Raw genomic sequence first — 23,857 nt, 5'->3', positions numbered from 1 at the left:
AATGAGTTTTTGATAAATAAAATTTTTAACAATATTAAATCTGCCTGTTAATAAGAGCTGAAGAGCTGAGCATCCACTGACATCTCTTTAGTGCTTTCCATCAAGCAGCAAAAATCAAGTTTAAAAACATGTTGAAGTAACTCCTAAATACTTTAACTGTTCTGAGAAAGTCAGCAGAAAGTCTATAACATACTATGGAGAGCTGATGTATTAAGCATACAAAGCAGAATAATCCATCCTTAGCCTGTCAAACAGTAAGATACATTCTACAAAACTGTTATGGATTCCATTCTGTTCCTAAACTGCAGGCACAAATAATACTTATAATATATCAGAAGCAAAATTTTGTCTGTCACTCACAATCCATTTTTTTCTCCAGGGTATGCTACCTGTGATGCCTACTGGCCACCAGAAACAGACACTAACTCAGTCAAATAAAGTCAAACATGGAGCCAAAACAGCTTCTCCGTATTCTACACAAATGCAATAAACACAAGTCCTACTTGAGGCATTTCTTTTCTTTCTTGTTTGTACAAATACAGTCATGAAAAAGTTTGGGAAGCCCTCTTAATTCTTTGGATTTTTGTTTATCATTGGTTGAGCTTTCAAAGTAGCGACTTCCTTTTAATATACGACATGCCTTATGGAAACAGTAGTATTTCAGCAGTGACATTAAGTTTATTGGATTAACAGAAAATTAGACAGGTGCATAAATTTGGGCACCCCAACAGAGATATTCCATCAATACTTAGTTGAGCCTCCTTTTGCAAATATAACAGCCTCTAGACGTCTCCTATAGCCTTTGAGGAGTGTCTGGAGTCTGAATGGAGGTATTTTTGACCATTCTTCCATACAAAATCTCTCCAGTTCAGTTAAATTTGATGGTTGCCGAGCATGGACAGCTTGCTTCAAATCATCCCAAAGATTTTCGATGATTTTCAAGTCAGGGGACTGTGACGGGCATTCTAAACATTGTACTTCAACTTGTGACTGATGCTTCAACATTATCCTGAAGAATTTGTTGATATTGGGTTGAATTCATGCGACCCTCGACTTTAACAAGGGCCCCAGTCCCTGAACTAGCCACACAGCCCAACAGCATGATGGAACCTCCACCAAATTTGACAGTAGGTAGCAGGTGTTTTTCTTGGAATGCGGTGTTCTTCTTCTGCCATGCAAAGCACTTTTTGTTATGACCAAATAACTCAATTGTTGTCTAATCAGTCCAAAGCACTTTGTTCCAAAATGAATCTGTCTAAATATCTAAAATATCTGTCTAAAATAAATCTTGTCTAAATGAGCATTTGCATACAACAAGCGACTCTGTTTGTGGCGCGAGTGCAGAAAGGGCTTCTTTCTCATCACCCTGCCATACAGATGTTCTTTGTGCAAATTGCGCTGAATTGTAGAACGACGTACAGATACACCATCTGCAGCAAGATGTTCTTGCAGGTCTTTGGAGTTGATCTGTGGGTTGTCTGTAACCATTCTCACAATCTTGCGTATATGCCGCTCCTGTATTTTTCTTGGCCTGCCAGACCTGGGTTTAACAGTAACTGTGCCTGTGGCCTTCAATTTCCTGATTACATTCCTTATAGTCGAAAACTGACAGTTTAAACCTCTGAGACAGCTTTTTGTAGCCTTCCTCTAAACCATGAGACTGAACAATCTTTCTTTTCAGACCTTTTGAGAGTTGCTTTGAGGATCCCATGCTGTCACTCTTCAGAGTAGAGTCAAAGGGAAGCACAACTTGCAATTGACCACCATAAATAGCTTTTCTCATGATTGGACATACCTGTCTATGAAGTTCAAGGCTTAATGAGCTAATCCAACCAATTTGGTGTTGCAAGTAATCAGTACTGAGCAGTGACATGCATTCACATCAGCAAAATTACAAGGGTACCCACATTTTTGAACAGCCAGTTTTTCACATTTGATTTAATTTCATACAACTAAATACTGCTTCACTAAAAACCTTTGTTCGGAAAACACCCCAGTACTCAGATGTTCCTAGGAAATGAAAAACATACCACTGTTATCTTTTTTGTTGAAAGTAGAGTAAATTATTATGCAGGCTGAGAGGGGTTCCCAAACTTTTTCATATGACCTGCATGTTAAAAAAGACATCCTACCACATTTCCCATACTTTTTAAGAAAAAATAATTGCACACATATTAGTAGTATCTCCAATTAATAATTAAAGATACAAAGCTAAGGTAATCAATCCCGATTAAGCACCAACTTCATCTCTTAAATACAGTGTAAAGTAAAATAATACTGCAACCAAATGTATACTGACATTTTTTAACCAATTTTGCTTTTTTAAAAGTGCTTAATTTCAAAACCATTCGTAGAATGAGTTTAACTGTATTTTACATTTATTTTTTACATTGTGTTTTAAAGCACAACTGCAAAGGAAAAATAAAAAATAAAATGTTAAAACAGGCTTTAATGAATTCAACCAAGTTTGGTGGAAAAGAAGGCAAATACAATACACACCCATCCTACCCTCTGGTGGACAAATAAAATACTGCACACCAATAGCAGAAAAGCTTTGCGCTGTACTGTTTTAGCAACAAAATGTAAATGCAATCTCATGTTAAAAATTTACTTAACATTAAATATCTTAAAATTTCACAACACACTTTGGAATAAAAGCTTGCGTAACATCAAGAATATTTTCACACAAGCCACTGCAATAACTAAAATGAAATTCAGCTATTATTTCCAGTGCAGAAATAGCACCAAATTGGGTTTTTCTGAAAAAAATATCAAAGCATGCAGTCATTAGAATTCTTTGATTACACATGTCAACATACTATGCATGAACCATACTGATGGTATGTGTTAAATTTAACACAGTATCAATTAAAATTCATAAACTCTTGAACATGGTGAGTTAAAATAGAGTTGTTACAAATTGTCCTATAATGTTTACTTTGCATGCTCTACATTATAGTGTGGTTGAGTAGGTGTTTCACTCCTAAACTTTATTCATTTTAAGCAGTTATTTCAAAATGACATAGCTCAGATAAACTGTTCTTCAAAACTTAAGGAATACAGTATAAATGCTTTGGTTCAGCGGTTCTTATAGGTTCAACCCTTTGCTGGGTTTGCTGGGTAGTGCACCTAAAAGCTGAAAATCAAAAATGAGCATCAAAATATTTTTAAACGAACCCTGGTATAAAGCAATAGAAGGGCCAAGATAATGTAAGGGGTGTGGAAAAAATTCAGAGGGCTAAATTTGCAGCTAATGCCTCCTGGATGTGAATTATGCACGTGCTCTGAGCCTGTACAAGTTGATGAGTTCTTTATGAAAATAAACTAAATTATTATAATTATTAAAAAGTAGGAAATAGTACTACTATAATACTATTTAACTCATGCTCTACTATCAACCTAAGTGAATGAGCAAGACATAGTCTAATCAGAGAGTGTTACTTTAAAAGACATACAGACATTTATTACCAAGATGGTTCAATATGAGAGGGTAGCAACAAAAACAAAGACAAAACAAAATCCACCAATGCAGTGTCATGAACGTTTTTCCCATCTTTCTAGATTACTGCATATTTTTCAGAGTGAATGCTACAAGTTTGTAAACCAAAACTAATATTAAGACACAATTCCATAAAATGATCATTAAATTATTGAAGAATGTTATGCAACATTCAATGATCTATGAGCAAAATTCGGTTATGCCACTTTCAGCAGCTGTAACTGAAAGCAGAGGATTCCTGCACATATTCACTAAAAGAAAGAAAGAAAGAAAGAAAGAAAGAAAGAAAGAAAGAAAGAAAGAAAGAAAGAAAGAAAGGTAACACAGACTGCTGACGGATTGAGAGTAATCAAGCCAGGTAATGAAAGTAGTTGCAAAAGTTATGCCCTTATATAAGTGAGGTCTACAGTCTATTATTTATAATTTTGGAATATAAGAAAAAAAATCCTATAGCTGAACTAAGCTTATCTTTTTCAAACTATTGTCTTTTTCTTTCATGGGAAAAGGGTGGAATGCTCTCTCCGGGTTGGGAACACATTACTGCCTCAAGTAGAGGAGTTCAAGTATCTCAGGGTCTTGTTCATGAGTGAGGGAAGAATGGAGCGGGAGGTCGACAGACGGATCGGTACGACATCCGCAGTAATGCGGGCTCTGCAACTGTCCGTCATGGTGAAGAGAGAGCTGAGCCAAAAGGCAAGGCTGTCGATTTACGTTCCTACCCTCACCTATGGCCACGAGCTTTGGGTAGTGATCAAAAGAGCAAGATGCGGATACAAGCGGCCGAAATGAGTTTTCTCCGTAGGGTAGCTGGACTTTCCCTTAGAGATAGGGTGAGGAGTTCAGTTATCTGGGAGAGACTAGGAGTAGAGCCGCTGCTCCTCCGCATTGAGAGGAGTCAGTTCGGGCATCTGGTCAGGATGCCCCCTGGACGCCTCCCTGGGGGTGTGTTCAGGGCATGTCCCACTGGGAGAAGGCCATGGGGCAGACCCAGGACACGCTGGAGAGATTATATCTCCAGGCTGGCCAGGGAATGCCTCGGGGTCTTCCCAGAAGAGCTGGAGGAGGTAGCCGGGAAAGGGAGGTCTGGGCTTCCCTGCTTAGGCTGCTGCCCCCACGACCCGACCTCGGATAAGCGGTGGATAATGGATGGATGGACATCTTTTTCTGAGTAGGTGAAGATGAGGATGCCCGCCACATCCTCAGGAGAATTTCCATTTTGGGCCTCTTACGTTTCACCCTTACACTTGCTAGTGAGAAGTCAAGTTACTGTATATGCTGGGTCCTACTGTGAAATAAATATGGCAATACATATTTTTTGGCTGCATACACAGTCTGCTTTAGACTTCTTTAGAGTACAAATAGCTGTGCTGTGCATTTGATCAGCGTCATCCCATAAATGTACCTTTTTTTCACTCATGCAGAACTGCAGTCCTCTTAGAACACTGTATAGAAACAAGCACAAACAAGAACTGGACTCTTTTTTTTTTTTTTTTTTTTTTTTTTTTTTTTTTTTTTTTTTACAAGTGCCAAGGTATTGTCCTTCATCCCCTTTTCCTTCAAACAAGCCTACTTATTTTATTCTTAATATCTTATTATATTACACTTGTGTTATGCCCTCCCTTAACCAACTCTTACAGTATCTTAAGTGGTAACTTTCAATTGTGCTCACAGTATGCTCATGACTCACAGAAAGCAGCTTGCAGAAGGACTACGCTGCTTGCACAAGTTTTCACCAGTAATGCCAAACAGTAATCACCTTACTAGTTAGCTAACCTACTTAGTAGTGCAGCTATTGAAAATGTGTCAAAAAGATCGTACAGACGCAGTAACTCAAACTACAGGTTCAGCATTTTTGTCTGCTGCATCAGAAAGGATATCTTTAGGCTTTTGAGAGCAAAAATGTATTTGGTCCTAATGTGAGATGTCATTTTACAGTAGATGGTGAATTACCATATCACATTTTTACCCAGTATTAGTCACTAAAACACCAAATTACGACTTCTGAACAAAACAGTTTGCATTACAGAAAATATGAAACTATGACAAAACAATTTAAAAGAAAATACAATGCAACATACAAATTATACAACTCATCTTACCTAAATCTGCTATACAGCATTGACCATTCTTATTCACAAGGATATTTTTACTTTTTAAGTCTCTGTGTGCAATGGCCGGTTTTCCTTGTGTGCCAAAGATTTCCACATGCAAATGTGACAGACCACTTGCAATGGATAGAGCCATCCGCAGACAGCTCACTGTGTCCAGAGTGGTGAGCTGCAGATGGTCATAAAGAGAACCCATTTCATGATAGTGCGTAATCAGCCATAGCTGAGTACTCGAATTCCTTGAAGTCATATCAGAAGCAATAAAACCTGTAATACAAAACAATAGTTAAAAGAGAAATTAATGATGATTTGTGCGCAAGTTTTTTGTTTAAAGTATACAGTTGGCCCTTCATATCTATAGGTTCCACATTCATGGATTCAACCAACCGTAGATTGAAAACATTAAAAAAAAAAAAATCAAAAAGTTCTAATAAAATGCAAAACTTTAATTTTCCATGCACTGAGCAGTATCCTGAAACCATGCCAATGAAGTGACATGTGAACATACCCTGCTAAGTTTGTACATTTAAACAGTTAAATTAACTAGTGACAGAAAATAAATTTGAATGGTACACAATGAGTAATATCTGCTATTATTAACAAAGAAACAAACTTAATTATCACTACAGCATATGCAACACATTTCTATGCAAAATTATGCTGTCCTATCATATGCCCTCGCGAGTATTTAAAAATGACCACTTTTTAAACAGGAGTCCTTTAAATACATACAAAATGTTGTTCTTTGGCATTCTTGTATAATAGCTTTTATCAAAAACTGTAACTAGACATTTTCACTTGTCAAAATCTTATTTATTGATTTCTAGCAATAATGTTAAAATACTGTTTTGCACATCAGGAATGCTGTCTTGATTTTAAATGTTTGCATTTAATATTGGATTTGAGGTTGGCAGCCACAAATGTCCTTTCCACTGTGAGAAAAAATAATTAAGACAGACTACAGTTGTAGTTGGTAGCACTCCTGTTTCATAGCTCCAAGAGTCCTGGATTCAAAATCTGGACTGGACCATGCCTCTGTTGTGTTGGCATAGGTTTTTGACCAAGAAACTACTAATTTTTCTCAAATATCTCAAAGACATGTGCATTTGGTTAACTGGCAATTCTAAACCAGCCCTGATTAAAGGGTGAGTACAGGGTGTTTCAAGGGTTAGTTCCTACTTTGTGTTAGATGCTGTAAAGACAGGACCTGACTGACTCAGAATTATACAATTCAGATAAAAGTTTTGAATTAATATTGTGCTAAATTGTTGCTACTGAATGAAACAAAAAGTAAAGCAGTAAAAAGGGCCGTGACAATATTTACTTGCAGTCAGCAACTATCGAATGTCTACAGAGAATTTGGAATAAAACAAAAAAATATTTAATACACAAGATGAACCTTTATTATGCAAATTATAAAAATATATTTTTTCTTTACCTAAAATATTTTCATGCCGGAGGAGGACAGTGTTATAAATTTCAGTCTCACGAAACCAAGACTTTTCATCTCTTGAAGAAAATATCTTCACAGCCACATTTTCTCCCTGCCACTGGCCTCTCCACACCTCTCCATAGCGGCCTTTACCTGCATAGACAAGTGTTAAGCATGAATTAAAATTCTATATATTTGAACTTACTTTGAAAAAAGTTGTAACGCCGGACCACCTTAAATTCCTTCACACCTCTTCATGAGCGTTTTTGTTTTGCAAATGTGTCAATCAGCACAAGCAGCCTGCAATTGAAGTCAAGTCAGATGCAAAATTCTAGAGCTCAAGTCTGTTTATCTGGGTGTGAGGTGTCTGGAATTGTATAGGTTAAATAATATTTGAAATACATAAATCTCATGTGTGTTTCGTGTCTACAACAATCAACAAATGTAGGATGACAGGAAATGCGAGGCAAGAAACAAAAACAAACTTTTTTCATGTTATGGTAATAATGACATAATGCTGACTTGAACTGTATAATGTGTGAAGACTGAAGTCCAAATATCAAATTAACACTTTCACAAAAAGTATAATAAAACAAGTGCACTTTTATTCAAGAATATAGCCAAAGAAAAAGTTCCATTTTATTCTTTCAGTCACATTCCTGTGATAAAGGGAACTTGCCTCTCCCTCTCTGAGTTGATGGTGTTTATCTCCATTCTTTTCACAAGAGCAGCGATGACCACAGTTGGTGCTATGGTTGATGCCTGGTCAGAATGTTTTGTTGCACCGGCAATCAAAGATACAATGCTCCGTGACCGCTATTAAACTATCAATGCGGCATTTGCTCTTTTACAAAGACGACACCCATGCAGAACGTGTGAAAAATAACAGATTTGCTGCGATCTCGGATATCTAGCAATGTTTTGTTGAGAACTGTGTTTTGAGTTACAACCCAGGGCAACATATTACTGTCGATGAGCAACTGTTTCCAACCAAGGTCCAGTGTCCTTTTCTGCAATACATCTTAACCAAGCCACACAAATTTGGCATAAAGTTTCGGATTGCAGTAGGTTTGAAGACAAAATACATTTGCAATGCCACTCCTTATTTAGGAAAGGATCCCAGTCATCCCACTGGAGAGAGACTTTCCGAGACTGTGGTCATAAAGCTTATAGAGCCATTCCTGGATAAAGGCAGAACCGTAACAACAGACAACTTCTTCACGTTGCTTTCACTGGCTAATAAACTGCTGCACTGCAACACAACTGTGCTTGGCACCATAAATAAAGTGGGATGAGAACTTCCACCTGTAGCTAAAGTCACTTCAGTACATGAGCAATTCTCCATGCTAGAGTTTAGATCTTGCAGCACCATGCTGACAGTGTATGAGCCCAAATAAAAAGAAGTCTGTCTGCATTTTCAGTACCATGTACCATAATGCGGAGATTGGGCAAGATCAAAGATGTGTATGGATGTGTGTGTGAATTCGCGAGAGAGGCAGAGACAGATTTCATGTAATTCAAGTGGTTATCGGAATATAAATAAAACACTATCACAAAGGTATAACAAAATAGGTGTGCTTTTATTCAGGAATAAAACTGAATAAAAAATTCAAGTGACAACAAGATACAAAGAAGACATGATTCACCAGTGTTTGTGTGTCTGCTTACAGTATATCCCTTCAGCGATATCTTTTATAGATACCAAAAATATATACTGGGTTTTACAGACTCAAATCAAATGTATGTTTTTATTTTATAAAAGCAATAAAAATAGCAGCTCATTACTCAAAACGGGGAGAACCTGGGCAACTTCTTGATTACGAGGCAGCGGTTCTTACCTCTGCAACTGCCAAGTAGGCATGTCAATTTTGTGTTGACTAATATTTGGGCTTGGGTTTTTACTCTTTGAAAGCAACATATAAATTGAACTATTTTTTTTTTCGTCGGTTATATTCCTGAATAAAAGCGCACTTATTTTATTATACCCTTTTTTAAAGTGTTTATTTGATATTTGGATTTCAGTCTTCACACATTATACATTTCATGTCAGCATTTTGTCATTATTACAATAACATGAAAAAAGTTTCTTTTTCAGTTATGTGTTCAACATTTCTTCCCTTGCATTTCCTGTCATCCTACATTTACCCAGAACATTGTAGACACGTAATACACATGAAATTTATGTATTCCAAATAACGATATATTATTTACCCTATACAGTTCCCAGACACCTCACACTCAGATAAACAGACTTGAGCTCTGAGAATTTTGTGTCTGACTTGAATTCAACTGTCTTGGTGGGTGATGGGATAACAGGCTGTTTGCTGCTTGACACATTTGCAAAACAAAGACACTGATGAGGTATGAAGGAATTTAAGGTGGTCTGGTATTACGACTTTTTTCGTAGGCTTCAGGGATTCTAGTGTTAATGTCAGGGATACACTCTTGAAAAACACTTCATTAACCAAAGCTATTAATTACATGAAAATCTACCATTTGCTACTATGATGGATTCTGTGAAAATAATGTCAGTAATTCTTATTGTCTTAGCACTATCCGTAGTTAAGGTCAACTTTTTCCCATCATTGTTGAAAACAGCCCAGGCTGCATCCTGACTACCAGAACTTCACAAAGGCTATTATAAAGTCATTCTCCATGGTCTCAGCAAACTTGATTTACACATGGGCTTTCATTTGTGAACATTCCACAGTTACCATATTTTTGGCCTGTTATTACCTCTCAGTCAAATCTGGAAACACTTCTTCCATAAATGCTCTTTCCACCTTTTGACAATATCTGCTTCTATATTTGTAAAGCCATACTAGCGTGTAAAGAAAAAAAATCTGTTATGTCTGGTTTCTCAATCTTGCTAATTAATTATTTATATAAAAATGGGTTCTGTAACAAAATTATATGTTCCTAGTATTTTAGTTACTTGTACTCCACTAGAATTTGCTCTGAAAATAATTACAGCAAAAAGTACAAAAAAAGAGAATGGCTGTCATACTGTATGTTGAATCTAGAAATGGCACCAAAATAGGTCTTTACCAGTGAGGGGAAGAAAGCACTACATTTGAAATGTTAGGACAGCCTTGAAGTTTTAAGGAGTATACCATATATAATATTAGCCATCATTTTTCAAGCAAGACTTCAAATCGCCTTAGTAAGATGTCAGCTAAGGAAAGGGAAAGCAAGGTGGCTGAACTTGCACCAAACCTGAGAGTTCACCGTGGAATTTTCACCATTGACAACCTAAAATGTATAAAACACAACTTGTCTATAGTCAAGAAGCCTCATCTATGCCTTTACTAAATTTGCATGTCTTTTATTAGTGCAGTCTGTCCTCACTGGCTGTACTATATCCTGGTACAGCATTTACTCTGCTTGGGACCACAAAATCTCAATTACTGTAGACGATTGTTAATTCAACTCAGAATATTATGGGCACAAAGACCCACTGCTGTTTAGGAAGGGACACAGTATTATTAAAGACACCTTCACAGTCTCTTTATCCCTCCTCCATTCTTGCAAATGGAATAGGACTATAAGCACTTGCTGCAATAGATTCAGGGACAGTTTTTACCCACAGGACATAAGAACACTCAGCAACCACTCACTAAGACAACTTGCATGAGTGCTTTGTGTAAATACTCTCTGTCTGACTTTGCACTTAATGGACTGTGGAACAAAGCATTCTGCCATGATTTCAGTGGCACACAAGGTCTGTTAAGAGAGCAGACTTAAGGGGAAGCAGAAATCCAGCTGCACCCTCCTCTAGTGCAATTCATATTAATAACTAACCTGTGACTTTGATTCAGTCACCCCACGTTACATCTACCCTTAAAATTAAAAAATACTGAGCTTATGAATACAACACTACTCCATGAACAAAGGACTACATGGTAAAAGCAAAGTTTACACTTAAAGTTCTTCATTGAACTTGGTGCAATGATTTGCAATCAACACATAGCATCATGCTCAACCCTTAAGGGCTAGGTATTATAAAACTCTTTATCTGTGTCAAGATAAATTAGAACTCCAAGCAAGAAATAAACAGCAATCTAAAGACCTGCTTTCTGATGTTTGATTGGTAATGTGCAATAAGGTCACAATTAACTGCGTCAGGTAACCTTCTAGCTTTTATAAGGTTTTCACTAACTTGGAAACAAAAGTCTTAAAATACAACATAAAAGTTTAGTCCTTTCTCATCCAAGGCTGTGCATTAGAGCAAGGGTGCACTCTCTGTGGCGTCACACTAAAATAACAAAAGATTATAGCACTAAACTAAAAAGCTTGCAAAATCAAGAATACTCAGAAAACATTAAACAAGCTAAGAGCAGCCAGCTACACCTGTGTTATATATTTGACTGTCTTGCATCCCTATTTTATGTCAATAAATTAGCAGTTATGTTTCTATAACCCTTGTATTTGTCAATAGATTGTACGATTCTATTTCTAAAAACAAGTGTGCTTTGGTTACCTTGATACAAGTCTGAACTTCAGAAACCCCACCTACTGACAAAGGTAAGAAAACTAAAGTAGAAGACTTAGCATATTGTATAATTAATTACTGCCATTGCCAAAGCCAACACCAGCAATAAATTAATTGATTTACTAGTCTATCAATTGTTCTAACCTATAGTTTCCCTAAAATTGGATGTTGTAATGTGTACACATGATAAAAAATTTAACTTGAACTTTAAATGAAAAGAAAGGTACATATTGCTATATAAACTGATAGGTGCTGCAAGCTTTTTGGGGAAAGGGAGTTTTTATAAGATAGTATAGTTAAGGAACAAAAGCAATTTGGAGAGTACTACATCAACACTTTCCACAATTATTTAACTTGTACTGTAGAAGAGTTCAAACATTAAGAATTGAGTCATATAATAAAAACAACAATACCAACAATTATACTTTGTGAATGGTTCACCGACTACCATGATTGCTCACAACATTTAATAATTCAATTAGGCATTCTCTTTCACATTCAGATCACATTTTTATTTATATTCACCTTTTCTACTGGCTTGTGTGAAACAGACCACAATTTTAGGAAATTATTTTAACAACATTTACATAATTGATGTTTTTCAGATTTAAGATTAAGACTAAGAATTTATGTTTTTATTTTACATGATGCTAGTATAAGCAAATGTTTCCAACCCCATTTTTAAAGTGAATATGTAACACTTTTCTCTATAATGTCAGCAGTGTATATACAGTGATCCCTCGCTATATCGCGCTTCGCCTTTCGCGGCTTCACTCCATCGCGGATTTTATATGTAAGCATATTTAAATATATATCGCGGATTTTTCGCTGCTTCGCGGGTTTCTGCGGACAATGGGTCTTTTAATTTCTGGTACATGCTTCCTCAGTTGGTTTGCCCAGTTGATTTCATACAAGGGACGCTATTGGCAGATGGCCGAGAAGCTACCCAACTTACTTTCTCTCTCTCTCTCTCTCTCTCGTGCTGACGTAGGGGGGTGTGAGCAGGGGGGCTGTTCGCACACCTAGACGATAGGGACGTTTCTACCTTCTGTGTGCAGCTGCTTCCTGAAGGACATGCTGCACGGTGCTTCGCATACTTAAAAGCTCAAAGGGCACGTATTGATTTTTGACTTTGTTTTACTCTGGCTCTCTCTCTCTCTCTCTATTTCTCTGCTCCTGACTGAGGGGGTGTGAGCTGCCGCCTTCAACAGCTTTGTGCCGTGGTGCTTCGCATACTTAAAAGCAAACAGCCCTATTGATTTGTTTGCTTTACTCTCTGTCTTTCTGACAGACTCTGCTCCTGACGGGCACTCCTTTGAAGAGGAAAATATGTTTGCATTCTTTTAATTGTGAGACTGAACTGTCATCTCTGTCTTGTCATGGAGCACAGTTTAAACTTTTGAAAAAGAGACAAATGTTTGTTTGCAGTGTTTGAATAACGTTCCTGTCTCTCTACAACCTCCTGTGTTTCTGCGCAAATCTGTGACCCAAGCATGACAATATAAAAATAACCATATAAACATATGGTTTCTACTTCGCGGATTTTCTTATTTCGCGGGTGGCTCTGGAACGCAACCCCCGCGATGGAGGAGGGATTACTGTATGTACTTTTAGAGTATGGTTGCATTTGTATGGCAGTACAAAAAAATGATTTGTTGCATATGTAATAAATGACACATCTCTTGCTTTAGAGGTTTTGAGTTGCTTTTAAACTTTAGCCAGTGTAGCCTCCTCCTGGCTTTTGGCTTCAAAACCCTGCTAAATCTCCTTCTAGCAGGGAATGTAAAATTATATGTACTCGGCTACTTGTTAACTAAACTTAAGATTGTTTAAGATAATAGGAACTAGGATCACGGACCCATAAAGTCACATTTTTACCAACTATTTCTCCTATATAGTTTATATATTCTCTATGTATAATTACTGAAGTATATGACATGATATTATCTGTCTTGGCTACCAGTCCAGCACTCTGAATCATAACTATTGAGAAGCACACTGGGGGGAAAAAAACCCCAAAATGAGTAAAATTAATTAACTACGGCTTAGTGCGATACCCAAAGCATACTTAACCTCTGATACACTAAGCATTTGAAACAAATGGCTTATATGTGAATTTAGGAACATATACAGTGCATTTGTTTATACATTTAAGATGAAGAATAATATTTCTTTTATACCCATACAAGCAAAAGGAAAAGAAAAACAGCAACTACATAGATGTTTCACTCTTATTTCGTAGTTCATTGTATACAGTAGGACTTAGAAAAAGAAACATATCTACTAAATTTATAAAAAAAATATTCAAATGTAACTTTGGCTTTAGATGTATGTTGTCAAACTATGTTTATGAAAGAATTAAAACACATAGCCATCCATATCCACATACTGACCTACACACTCAATTAGAGTTATTTGTCGAGCTACTGTTCGCTGCACAAGAAAAGGCAAACCAGATCCACTGCCTGATGTGCATGAATGATCCAACAGGTCCTGTGAGAAGAAATAAAGTATATATTGTCAACAGGGTTGGGAAGTGGATTGTAAAAGGTTTATGGGACACATTTTAATTTATTTTTTCATATAGTCTGGCCACCAGGGGGCAATACCAATCTTCTGAACATAGTCATTAAGACTAAACACACAGAAAAAAAAGTTTTGTTTCTTTAATGATGAAATCATAACCTACAGATCAACATCAGCATGCTCATAAATTGCTAAATCTATAAAAATAATTTATTATGAATAATAAGAATAAGGTTTTGAGAATGTCACATAAAATTTTACTATATAAATTCTATGTAAAGAGTAGGCTGACATTACAAACAAAAACTAAATAATTTTTGTCCTTGCTTTAGGCATATTGGGAGTATTGGTTTCCAAAAAATTGACAAATCATATATTTCAAATGACATTAGCTCAGGATAATTGCAAGTTTTTCTCAGCTAAAAACAATATTAAAAAGTAGATACAGAAAATCAGCTTCACTTACTGCCAGTGTACTTTCACCAACATTAGAAGCAATAAGGCCATCTATTGTCCCATACTCAGCATCACGGGCATTCAGCCTCTCCATATGATTCCGGTTTATTTTTCCGAAGACATACACAGCAATCACAGCCAGAATTATAAGCACTAAAATTGGGGCTACAATGGCAATAGCCAGTGTTGGCACACTGTAAGCCAGAGCTTCACCGTACCGTGGTTTCCCTAAAAAAAAAACACACACACAAAAAAAAAAACAAACAAAACTGAAAATCAAAAAGTTGTTCAGATTAACTAGGGAACAAGTAAATGAGAGCAAATTATTCAAGCTTGAAAAAACACAAATTTTTGCACACATAATGTAAATATCTAGATAACTAATCACTTCGGTCATATTTATGAAATCTTCAAGCTACCTGATGATGTTTTTGCTTTTTGTTTATATACATAATAAAGATTTGTCTTTGTCAAACATGGTCATTAATTTCAACATGAATAATTAATCTTAAAATGAGTTTTCTGCAGTTTTTTTCAATCTTGAAAAAAGTGTTTTGAGTAGTGAATAATAAAGAGGCTCATTCATTTTTATAATGAGAGTAAAAAGTAACTGCAATGCACTGGTATTATTCAGGAGTTGATTTGCCTTTTGTTAATTTTATAATTGTGTCTTGTACACAAGGAATAAGCATATTTTGAATTTAAAGTTTCTCAAGAAAAAAAGTCACTTTCATTTGTAAGTATAACTTCATTTTATTTATTTTTCACACTTGACTAATAAAGCTGTCTTATGTGTAAGTGCCAGTCGTCTGTAGCAGTATCTGGTCTTGGTTGTACACATTGTGCTTACATACCGTATGTGCTGTACTGACCAATGCCTTTCACATATTTTACATTAAAGACGTTTGCATGATTTTCACATTTCACATGTACCCTAAATTAAATTGTATTACTGTACCAGCAAAGGAAAAAATAAGCATAATTTAAAATATCCTTCCTTACTTTTTAGTGATTCTAAGTCTTCTATTAGGCTTAAAATTTCAGCTATTTTGTTTAGCTTCTTGATTGCCATATGTCAAAAAAACACCATAATTACTTTTTTGTGCTATTCTTCAGTACATTTAGCAAACACAAGCATATAATTTTTCTGTACATAAAATACACAACAAAATATAATTTAACTAGGGAGACCTTCAGAGCTCAATATTTTTCCAGTTTTTGGTCCAATTTGAAAAAAAATCTGCTATTAGTGTCACATTATGGAGGAAAACAGACTCCTACATTTCACTGACTTTGAAAATGATACCTGACAAACAGTAATAATGATCTCTTACAACTATTATTAAATCTAATCTACACTACCTCACAGAATTAAACTAGGTTGGAATGTGCAAAATTAGATTTTATTGTTAAAAACTAGATCTGTATACAGTGCATCCGGAAAGTATTCACAGCGCATCACTTTTTCCACATTTTGTTATGTTACAGTCTTATTCCAAAATGGATTAAATTCATTTTTTTCCTCAGAATTCTACACCCCATAATGACAACGTGAAAAAAGTTTACCTGAGGTTTTTGCAAATTTATTAAAAATAAAGATACACTGTATATGTGATATGAAACAAAATAGCATAGCAGATCAAAATGAAAATAATTTTTTCCCATCTGTTTTCATCTTTCTTTAACATTCAGCAGTTGTGCTAGATAAATAGTATTTAAATAGTGTCTAATGCTGATTAAGCATTACAGCTGAAAAGGAACTAAAGTCTATTTATAAATGACCAGAGGTTGCACAGTACTGGCAGGATCAACAAAATATGAATTGCATATCTTGGCAGCACTGTCATCGTAGAAACACGAATCTAAAAAAGCACACACACACACATATATAATTATATATATATATATATATATATATATATATATATATATATATATATATATACACATACATACACACACACACATATATACACTAATATATATATTTATTTTGACAGAGGGCGCTGTCGTCCTCTTGAACCCTCTGACTTGACTCCAGACACCAGGTAAAAGTCCAAATATTTTTATTTGAACAATAACGTGCACAAAGCACCCTCCACTCCACAATACTCATAAATCACCAATAATTAATCAATACAATCCTCCACACTCCCAGACGCATCGCCACCCTTCCACCCAGCTCAGCTCGACGTCTGGGTTTTCCCATAGTCCTTTTATAGTCCTTGACCCGGAGAGTTTCGCCCTCTCTGTCCACGTGACTAGGAACACTTCCGGGTCCTGTAAAAACTCTTCTTCTTCGCCCCGGAAGCATGTCATTCTTCCTGTCGCTACGACTACGACGTACTTCCGGGTTATAGGGCACATAATAGTCTCTGGGCCTTCCTGCAGCGTCCCCTGGAGGTTCCCATGGTATCCAGCAGGGCTGTATTGAAAAACTCCACTGTCCATGATGCCCTGCTGGAACTCGGGGCACCTCTATGTTACAGGCAGGGCTCCACCTGGCGGCCTGGGGGTATTGGCCGGGATAAAAGGCCGGCCATGTCCCACAATATATATATTATATATTGCCACACACGTGCACATGGGAGGCAGCTAAAGGGCTTGAATAAGGGCAGTTCCAAATCATACCGGGATGTTGTACAGTGCACCGACTCTTTTTCTCCCTTTCCTGCAGACCATTCATGGGAGATTCCACCTAGCACTCTTGATGTCACTTCCAGGTCCGAGCCTATGGAAGAAGACCTTGCCAGCACCGGCCCCTGTAATGTCACATTCAGGCTTGAGCCTATGGCTGAAGACCTTCATGACCCCTACCCCTTTGATCTCACTTCCTGTTTTCCCCATTAAAAGCCTCCACCTTTTCCCTATTCCCTCAGTTCTGTTTTGAACTCGGTTTTGTGCACATTAGTGCTGTATTCATTTCTCGACTTTGCAGCCAGGATACCGATTATACGGGTGGCTGCCCCAAACCTTGCTATGACTCTGTGTGGAGTTTGTAACAATATATATATATATATATATATATATATATATATATATATATATATATATATATATATATATATATAATATACACACACACACACACACAAACTATATACTGTATGAAAATACACAAACACATAAATCCTTTGTGACCCTGTAACAAGATAACTTTCTGTGTAGACCATAAACTTGCTCTGAATTAGAATTCTATAGACTCTTAAATCCTTTTACTACAAGATGCAACAATGATTTGTCAACTGATAAGAATGTGAACAAAGAGGCATGTAATCTCTTTATAAAAGAAAATTTAACAAATTGAAAAATGTGTTTCAAAAACTGACAGATATATTTTGAGCTGTCCATGCAAGTCAAGGAAATATAGTAGGTCTTGAAATTGGTTAGTCAGAAACTTGGTCATCTCATAATTATCTATAAAAATTCCATCCAGGGTCTTTTGGATTTTACGGATTTTGATTCTTCTCACAAATAAATAGCACTTTGTATATCAAATGCCAATTGATATTTAAGTCTTTAATATATTTATGAAACCCACGAAAATAATTTGTTATGAAAATCTTTATGAATGTTTATTAGATGGACTGTCCTACACATTAGATTTAGATTTGATCATGAACACTGTAATTCCATATAATAAATAACTTGTTGATAAAATTTCTAATGCTTGCCATCTTAGTTCTCTAGGTATGAAATATCAAAACATATAAATACCAATGAAATATTTTAACTGGACAAGTATTTCAACCAGTTTCAGACAATGAAAGGGCTGTATGCAAATGAATGACATCTATCAAAATAATAAATGATAAAAGCCTATACTAGACACATAAGGCTAAATTCATAGTTGTGAGGTTTGAATCAACCCTCTTTATATTGATGGTAGGGGGAGTACTTAACTCTTGTTACAGTTTGCCAAGTAATGATATCTCCTCTTATTTTTCACACTAATGGATATGTTTAAAGAATATCAGTAGGTGCCTTGGAGACATCCTCAGATAAATCATTAATGTACTGCATTTCAAAGGCTAACTTCTAGAACGTAGAGAGGCCTTCAGTGTTGGTCGGCTCTTTAACTGCAAGTACCAAAGGCATCAACACATCATTTACCCTGAAACTCAAAATACTTAGGTGCAAGGTTCAAACACAGGATGTTAGAACCATTAGGCAACAGTGACATCCACTGTGCCACTGAGCTGCCCAGAACGTAAATTACCATAAATAAATAAAAATTTTCTTTTATCCCAACTAAACAGAGTCGCATGAACGATGGCCAGATTTCAGTATTTAAAATATCAGTACATTATAACCATGCCTCTGTAGGTAAAAACATTTAATAATTTAATACAAGGTTAGTATTCCTTGATGAACAAAATGCAGTGTTGTGTAACATATTCAAAAAGATTCACTTTTTTATTCCAGCCAACTTTTTCAAAGCCACTGCACTGCAGTTAATAAATTTATATTTAATATATACAAACTCTGTTAATCATATTAATATTTGTTACTTAGACACAAGAACTTTGGCCACAGATGCAATCCCAGAATATGAAGATCCTATTTTTCCATTCTTCTTCTCTATTACTACTAGTCCATTCAGTTTTCAGAAGTACCAAAAATACCACAACATTGTCATTATGTTTGCGCTAGTTTATCATTAATGAAGTTGCACCACAACTACTATTTATCTTCAGCCACCAAGTGGAATAACAGGCTTTACTACTGGAGAATTAAGCAATTCTCTTGCCCTAAAGCATTTGAAGAGTACATCCTGTAAAGAAAATAAATGACATTTGCTTGGTAGATAAAATAACCTTCTTAAACTCCCTTAATCCAGCTCAAGACAACAAGGTGGAATCTATCCCAGAAGCAGCAGCTGTATAGCAGAAGGCAACCCTGTACTGCACACCCTCATGCTAGTCAATTAAGAATTACCAGTAAACTTAACATATACACTCTGGTCAAAAGTTTTAGAACACCTGAATTTTTCAGTTTTTATGGGAAGCACAGAGTTTAGATATCTTAAAGCTAAGTACCATCAAGCAAAAGAACCCCAGACTATAACAATTTCTCCTCCATGTTTGACAGGTGGTGTCGCACACGGAGGAACCATCCTTTCACCAACTCGACAGTGTACAAACACCCTGTGTGATGAACTGAAGATTTCAAATTTTGATTCATTGGTCCATAAGACTTTCTTGCAGTCTGCAGTAGTTTACAGCCAGTATTTCAAAGCCCTATTTTGTCCTTTAAGGAATGGCTTTCTTACTGCCACTCAACCTGTCAAAGCTGAAGCACTAAGTCTCTTATTTTCAGTAGAAACTGAGACTTGGTTATTCTGACCAGTGTTAAGTTGTGCTTGAAGCTGCTGTGCTGTGAGATGCATATCACACAAGCTGGTGACCCTCAGAAACTTGTCTTCTGATTGGGTTATGATTTTGGGTCTGCCAGATCTCTATCAGAGTTTCTTCCAGTTACCATTACCTTTGCATCATGTAGGACCGTTGCTCCCTCTTCATTTTCTTTAGGGAGCCTCTTGCACCCGACACCATCAATAACATAACTGGATGAGCTGAGCTAATGAGGACAAAACACAACCAGCAAAGGGATGGTGAAAAGTGCAAAAGCTTTTATAAAAAATCAAAAAAAAAAAAGTGTTCAAAAAATGCAGAGCTCAGAAAATAGTTAATAAAGAAATAATCCATAAAAACATCAAAGTGCTGGTGGAGGTTAAAAGCTGAATAAACACATCTATTGAAATGAGGTTAAAACTCAGACAGGAGTCTTTAAAATTCTCATCCCCGGTGCTTCCTGTTTAAAACTGACACCTCTCCGGCTTACCCACCGCTGACAATCCAGGCTCCCCCAACGAGAGGATCCTCCTGAATGTAATGAACACTCCTGCTCTTGGCTGCCTTGTGCCCCCTCCTGAGTGCTGGCCATGCACTACTAACTGGGGAAACTCCAGCTTGCTACTGCTTCTGCCTTCCTCTCTGTCCTTTAACCTCTGCTCTCTTTTGTTCTGTTTCTCCTTCCTTCCCTTCTTGCACTCGCACTTCTTCCCTTTTAAACTGGGAACGTGGCACAGATGTGGTAATAAGCAGCTCCCAGAATCAATTAGGGTCGTGGACAATCCTACACCTGTGCAAAGTGCAGGGCTGTCTGCTTCCGTATTGCACATGGGAGCCACTTACCACATCAGCCCACACGAAGACACGAATGCCACGATTATTTATTAAAATACCAAACAGCAGCGGACCTCACTTTACCACAGACCGTACTTAGTGACACTTTGATTTTTTTGCAGTTTCTCTAAATAAAATGCCTATACATCTAAGGGTAACAATGCTTTGACTCATTTCAGTTTTTAATTGCCATTTCTTTGCCACTATCCTTGGCATTTGCAACTTTCTACAGTGTAATATTGTCCAAGCAGTACTTCAGAGGTTGTAGTATCACAGTCTGATCCAACTGTGCTTTAAGACAGACAGAGGGTTTTTAAGTAATCAACAGAAGTTGGGACAGCTATGCAAATTGTTAGCTTCAACTTGCAAGGATTAATATACTTTAATTGCTGCAGAACATCTGTAGGTTGTAAACTATTAGTTGTTCCCTGAAGAAGTCCCATTTGTAATATTCTGAAATTTCCTTTAATTCCGTTTTTGCTAACCTATACTTTAACTTTATACATCTGGCAGTTTACTGCTTACCTTTTCAGAATTTTTGGTCATCCACTGCATTTCAACTAATTAAACTGGAAGAAAAACTGAGGTGCTCTAAAACTTTTGACCAGTATTGTATGTCTTTGGGATGAGGGAGTCAAACAGCATTATTTGGAAAAGCAGAATTTATTTTCAGTAAATAATGATCTGAAGGGTTGCCACTTTTGGTAGATCAACCATTCATTTGTGCACAATAACCTTGCAAAGCACTGTTACAGCACCATATTTTAAAGCAAGCCATAAAGGACTCTGGCATTCCATGTAATGAAGAAAATTACATTTTTAATCTAAATAAATTTCAAATGTGTTAATTAAACAAAATTGAGCCAAGAAATCTTGAAAGTTTGTTAAATACATGATTGTAGGGTTATAGAGATATTGCTTCAACATTATGTTTTATAAATGGGAAAAGACCACCCAGTCAATTAAGCATGTTTGGTTAGATAAACAGTAAAGTTGTTTTAATATCTCACCCAAAGACTTCATATGTTTTGAGGCTTATGTAACCCTAATGCAGGCCTGCAGTTGTGTTTTATATTTTGCTTTTTACTTACAGTATTAAGATGCACTATATATTGTTTTCTCAAGGAAATACCTTTCTAGAGAAAGCAAAATATCATTAGTTTTTTCTTTATTGTTTTCTTGAGAAAATTGAATGAGTTCCTCAAGATCTCGAGAAAATGAAGTATTTTCTTAAAGCATATGCAGTTAATTTTACATGGCTAAATCATGATACACCAACAGACATAGGCAGTATTGGACATCTGATCACCTACAAGAGATGCTTACAAAACAAGACAAATGTTTTTACATGTATTATGGAATAATGGATGGGATGCCAGACACCATTTTTTATTTTATTTTACTTTTCATTAAGTTTTACTATACAGCTAATGTTTCCAGAATGTAAATTTAACTTTCAGAACAATAAATGACAAAATCACTTGTTTTGAAGTGCTTATTACAAATGCAGAGCTGTTTGAAATAAGATGTTGTAAATGAAAGTGCCCTGGATAATCTCATTACTTATGGGCTTATGTAATATGATGTTTGGGTTCTGATGTTGACAGTATTGAGCATTATTTATTTTTGAATTACTAAAAGGGACAATAAATTCAGTACCAGTCCATGTTAAGATAATTAAGTAATCTATGATGATTATGTAACCATAAAGGAAATTCAAGCCTTGAGTTACCCTTGAGAATTTTAATAAATGCATTTATGTTAAAAGATGATCATTTTGGTAAGTCAATAATAAACATAAGCTTTACTCACTATGTCTTCATAGGAATCTGTCTCCTTTACATGGTTTAATTATTTACAGTGCATCAGTGTCTGGTATTGAAGTATTCCGCTAAGAAATTAGTCAGAATTTGTATTGGCTGTCAAAACAATGTTATTGATGCTGGTAATATATAATATAGCGCACAATTTCGGCTCATGTAATGCTTTGAACCCCTCAATTGAACTTGATTTTCCAAGTGTCTTCACACTTTTCACATTTTTTTTGTTTAAACATTTTTCCTACACTCTAAGTACTTGTTATCAATCCAAATTTGTTGTCAACTGCACAGTTCAATTTCTTTAACACCAGACGAACATCTTTCTGGCTACAGGAGGATGGCATAGACTTAGGAAGTACTAAAAACAACATGAAGTATCCGGGTTGTTCCATTAAGAAAAACAATTAACAATTAAATTAAGAAAAACACCATAAACATGGACAGAACACTAAAGTCTTTTTTAGTGGGCTCTATTAAAACGATACATTTAATAGGCTCACACATTTGTGTACTGTATATCTTCAACAGGTCCTTATATAAGGTAAAATAATGCAATGCAAAGTAATGTTACTTGGAAAGGTTAAGAACGTTCACTAACCATGGACCCGATTCATTTTACATACAATTGAGTTGTTTACTTCCCAAAAGATAGCAGACACTAATTTAGTGGTACTGTCTATCAATAATCCCTGCCACCAACACCACCACCCCAAGTGCAAAGCATTCTCTTACCTTTAATAGGAAGCTGTGCAGTAATATTCAGATTGCACAGGTCCTCCTGACAGCACTCTACAGCTTGATCGGAAGACGGAGGTGTTTTGCAGGTCATTTTGCCTTGTTCGTAAACTTGAAAGCATCCTTTCTGGTAAACCCATTTGCCATCATTTAGACTCAGAGCTGAAAAACAGTGCTGACCATGGCAACGATCTCCATTGACACAGGACATGCCTTCACATACACACTCATATAGCTTCCCTTTTAATTTTGATTCTTCATCTGGAAAATAAAAGGAGTGCATGACATTTTACAAAATAATAATTCTCCTTGTAAAGTTTTATATCATAAGTGCTCATCTAAGCATAAGTCTACTCTGTTGCATGTAGCAGTGTGTCTCTCACATCAGCTTAAAATAAAATGTTCTATTGTACAAAGAAAGTTTTGTTTTTTGTTGCCATTTCAAAAGTGAACTTTACAGTATTATCTCAGAAAGAAAAAAAATTAAAATCTACCTAAACTTAACAGTTTGTCATTTTAAACAAGAGAAAACATTTTCCTGTGAGGCCTTCTTCTTATCTATTTCAATTTCAAACAACCTCTGTTCATTTTTGTAAATATT

The 23,857-nt window shown here is 36.1% G+C and overlaps 1 protein-coding gene across 2 annotated transcripts in view; it reads right to left on the bottom strand.

The window, feature by feature from the left end:
* LOC114655448 (activin receptor type-1) overlaps positions 1–23,857 on the bottom strand; it is a 121,866-nt gene that overhangs the window by 9,644 nt on the left and 88,365 nt on the right. For both annotated transcript variants that reach the window (XM_028806443.2, XM_028806445.2), the window contains exons 3-7: positions 23,254–23,517; positions 14,524–14,741; positions 13,925–14,024; positions 7,046–7,192; positions 5,599–5,874 (exon numbers count right to left, since the gene is read on the bottom strand). In XM_028806443.2, the coding sequence (XP_028662276.1) occupies positions 5,599–5,874; positions 7,046–7,192; positions 13,925–14,024; positions 14,524–14,741; positions 23,254–23,517 (1,005 nt within the window). The remainder of the gene's footprint in view (positions 1–5,598; positions 5,875–7,045; positions 7,193–13,924; positions 14,025–14,523; positions 14,742–23,253; positions 23,518–23,857) is intronic.

This window comes from Erpetoichthys calabaricus, chromosome 8 (assembly GCF_900747795.2).
Source record: "Erpetoichthys calabaricus chromosome 8, fErpCal1.3, whole genome shotgun sequence".
NCBI classification, from domain to species: Eukaryota; Metazoa; Chordata; class Cladistia; order Polypteriformes; family Polypteridae; genus Erpetoichthys; species Erpetoichthys calabaricus.
This window is presented reverse-complemented; position numbering and strand designations above follow the sequence as displayed.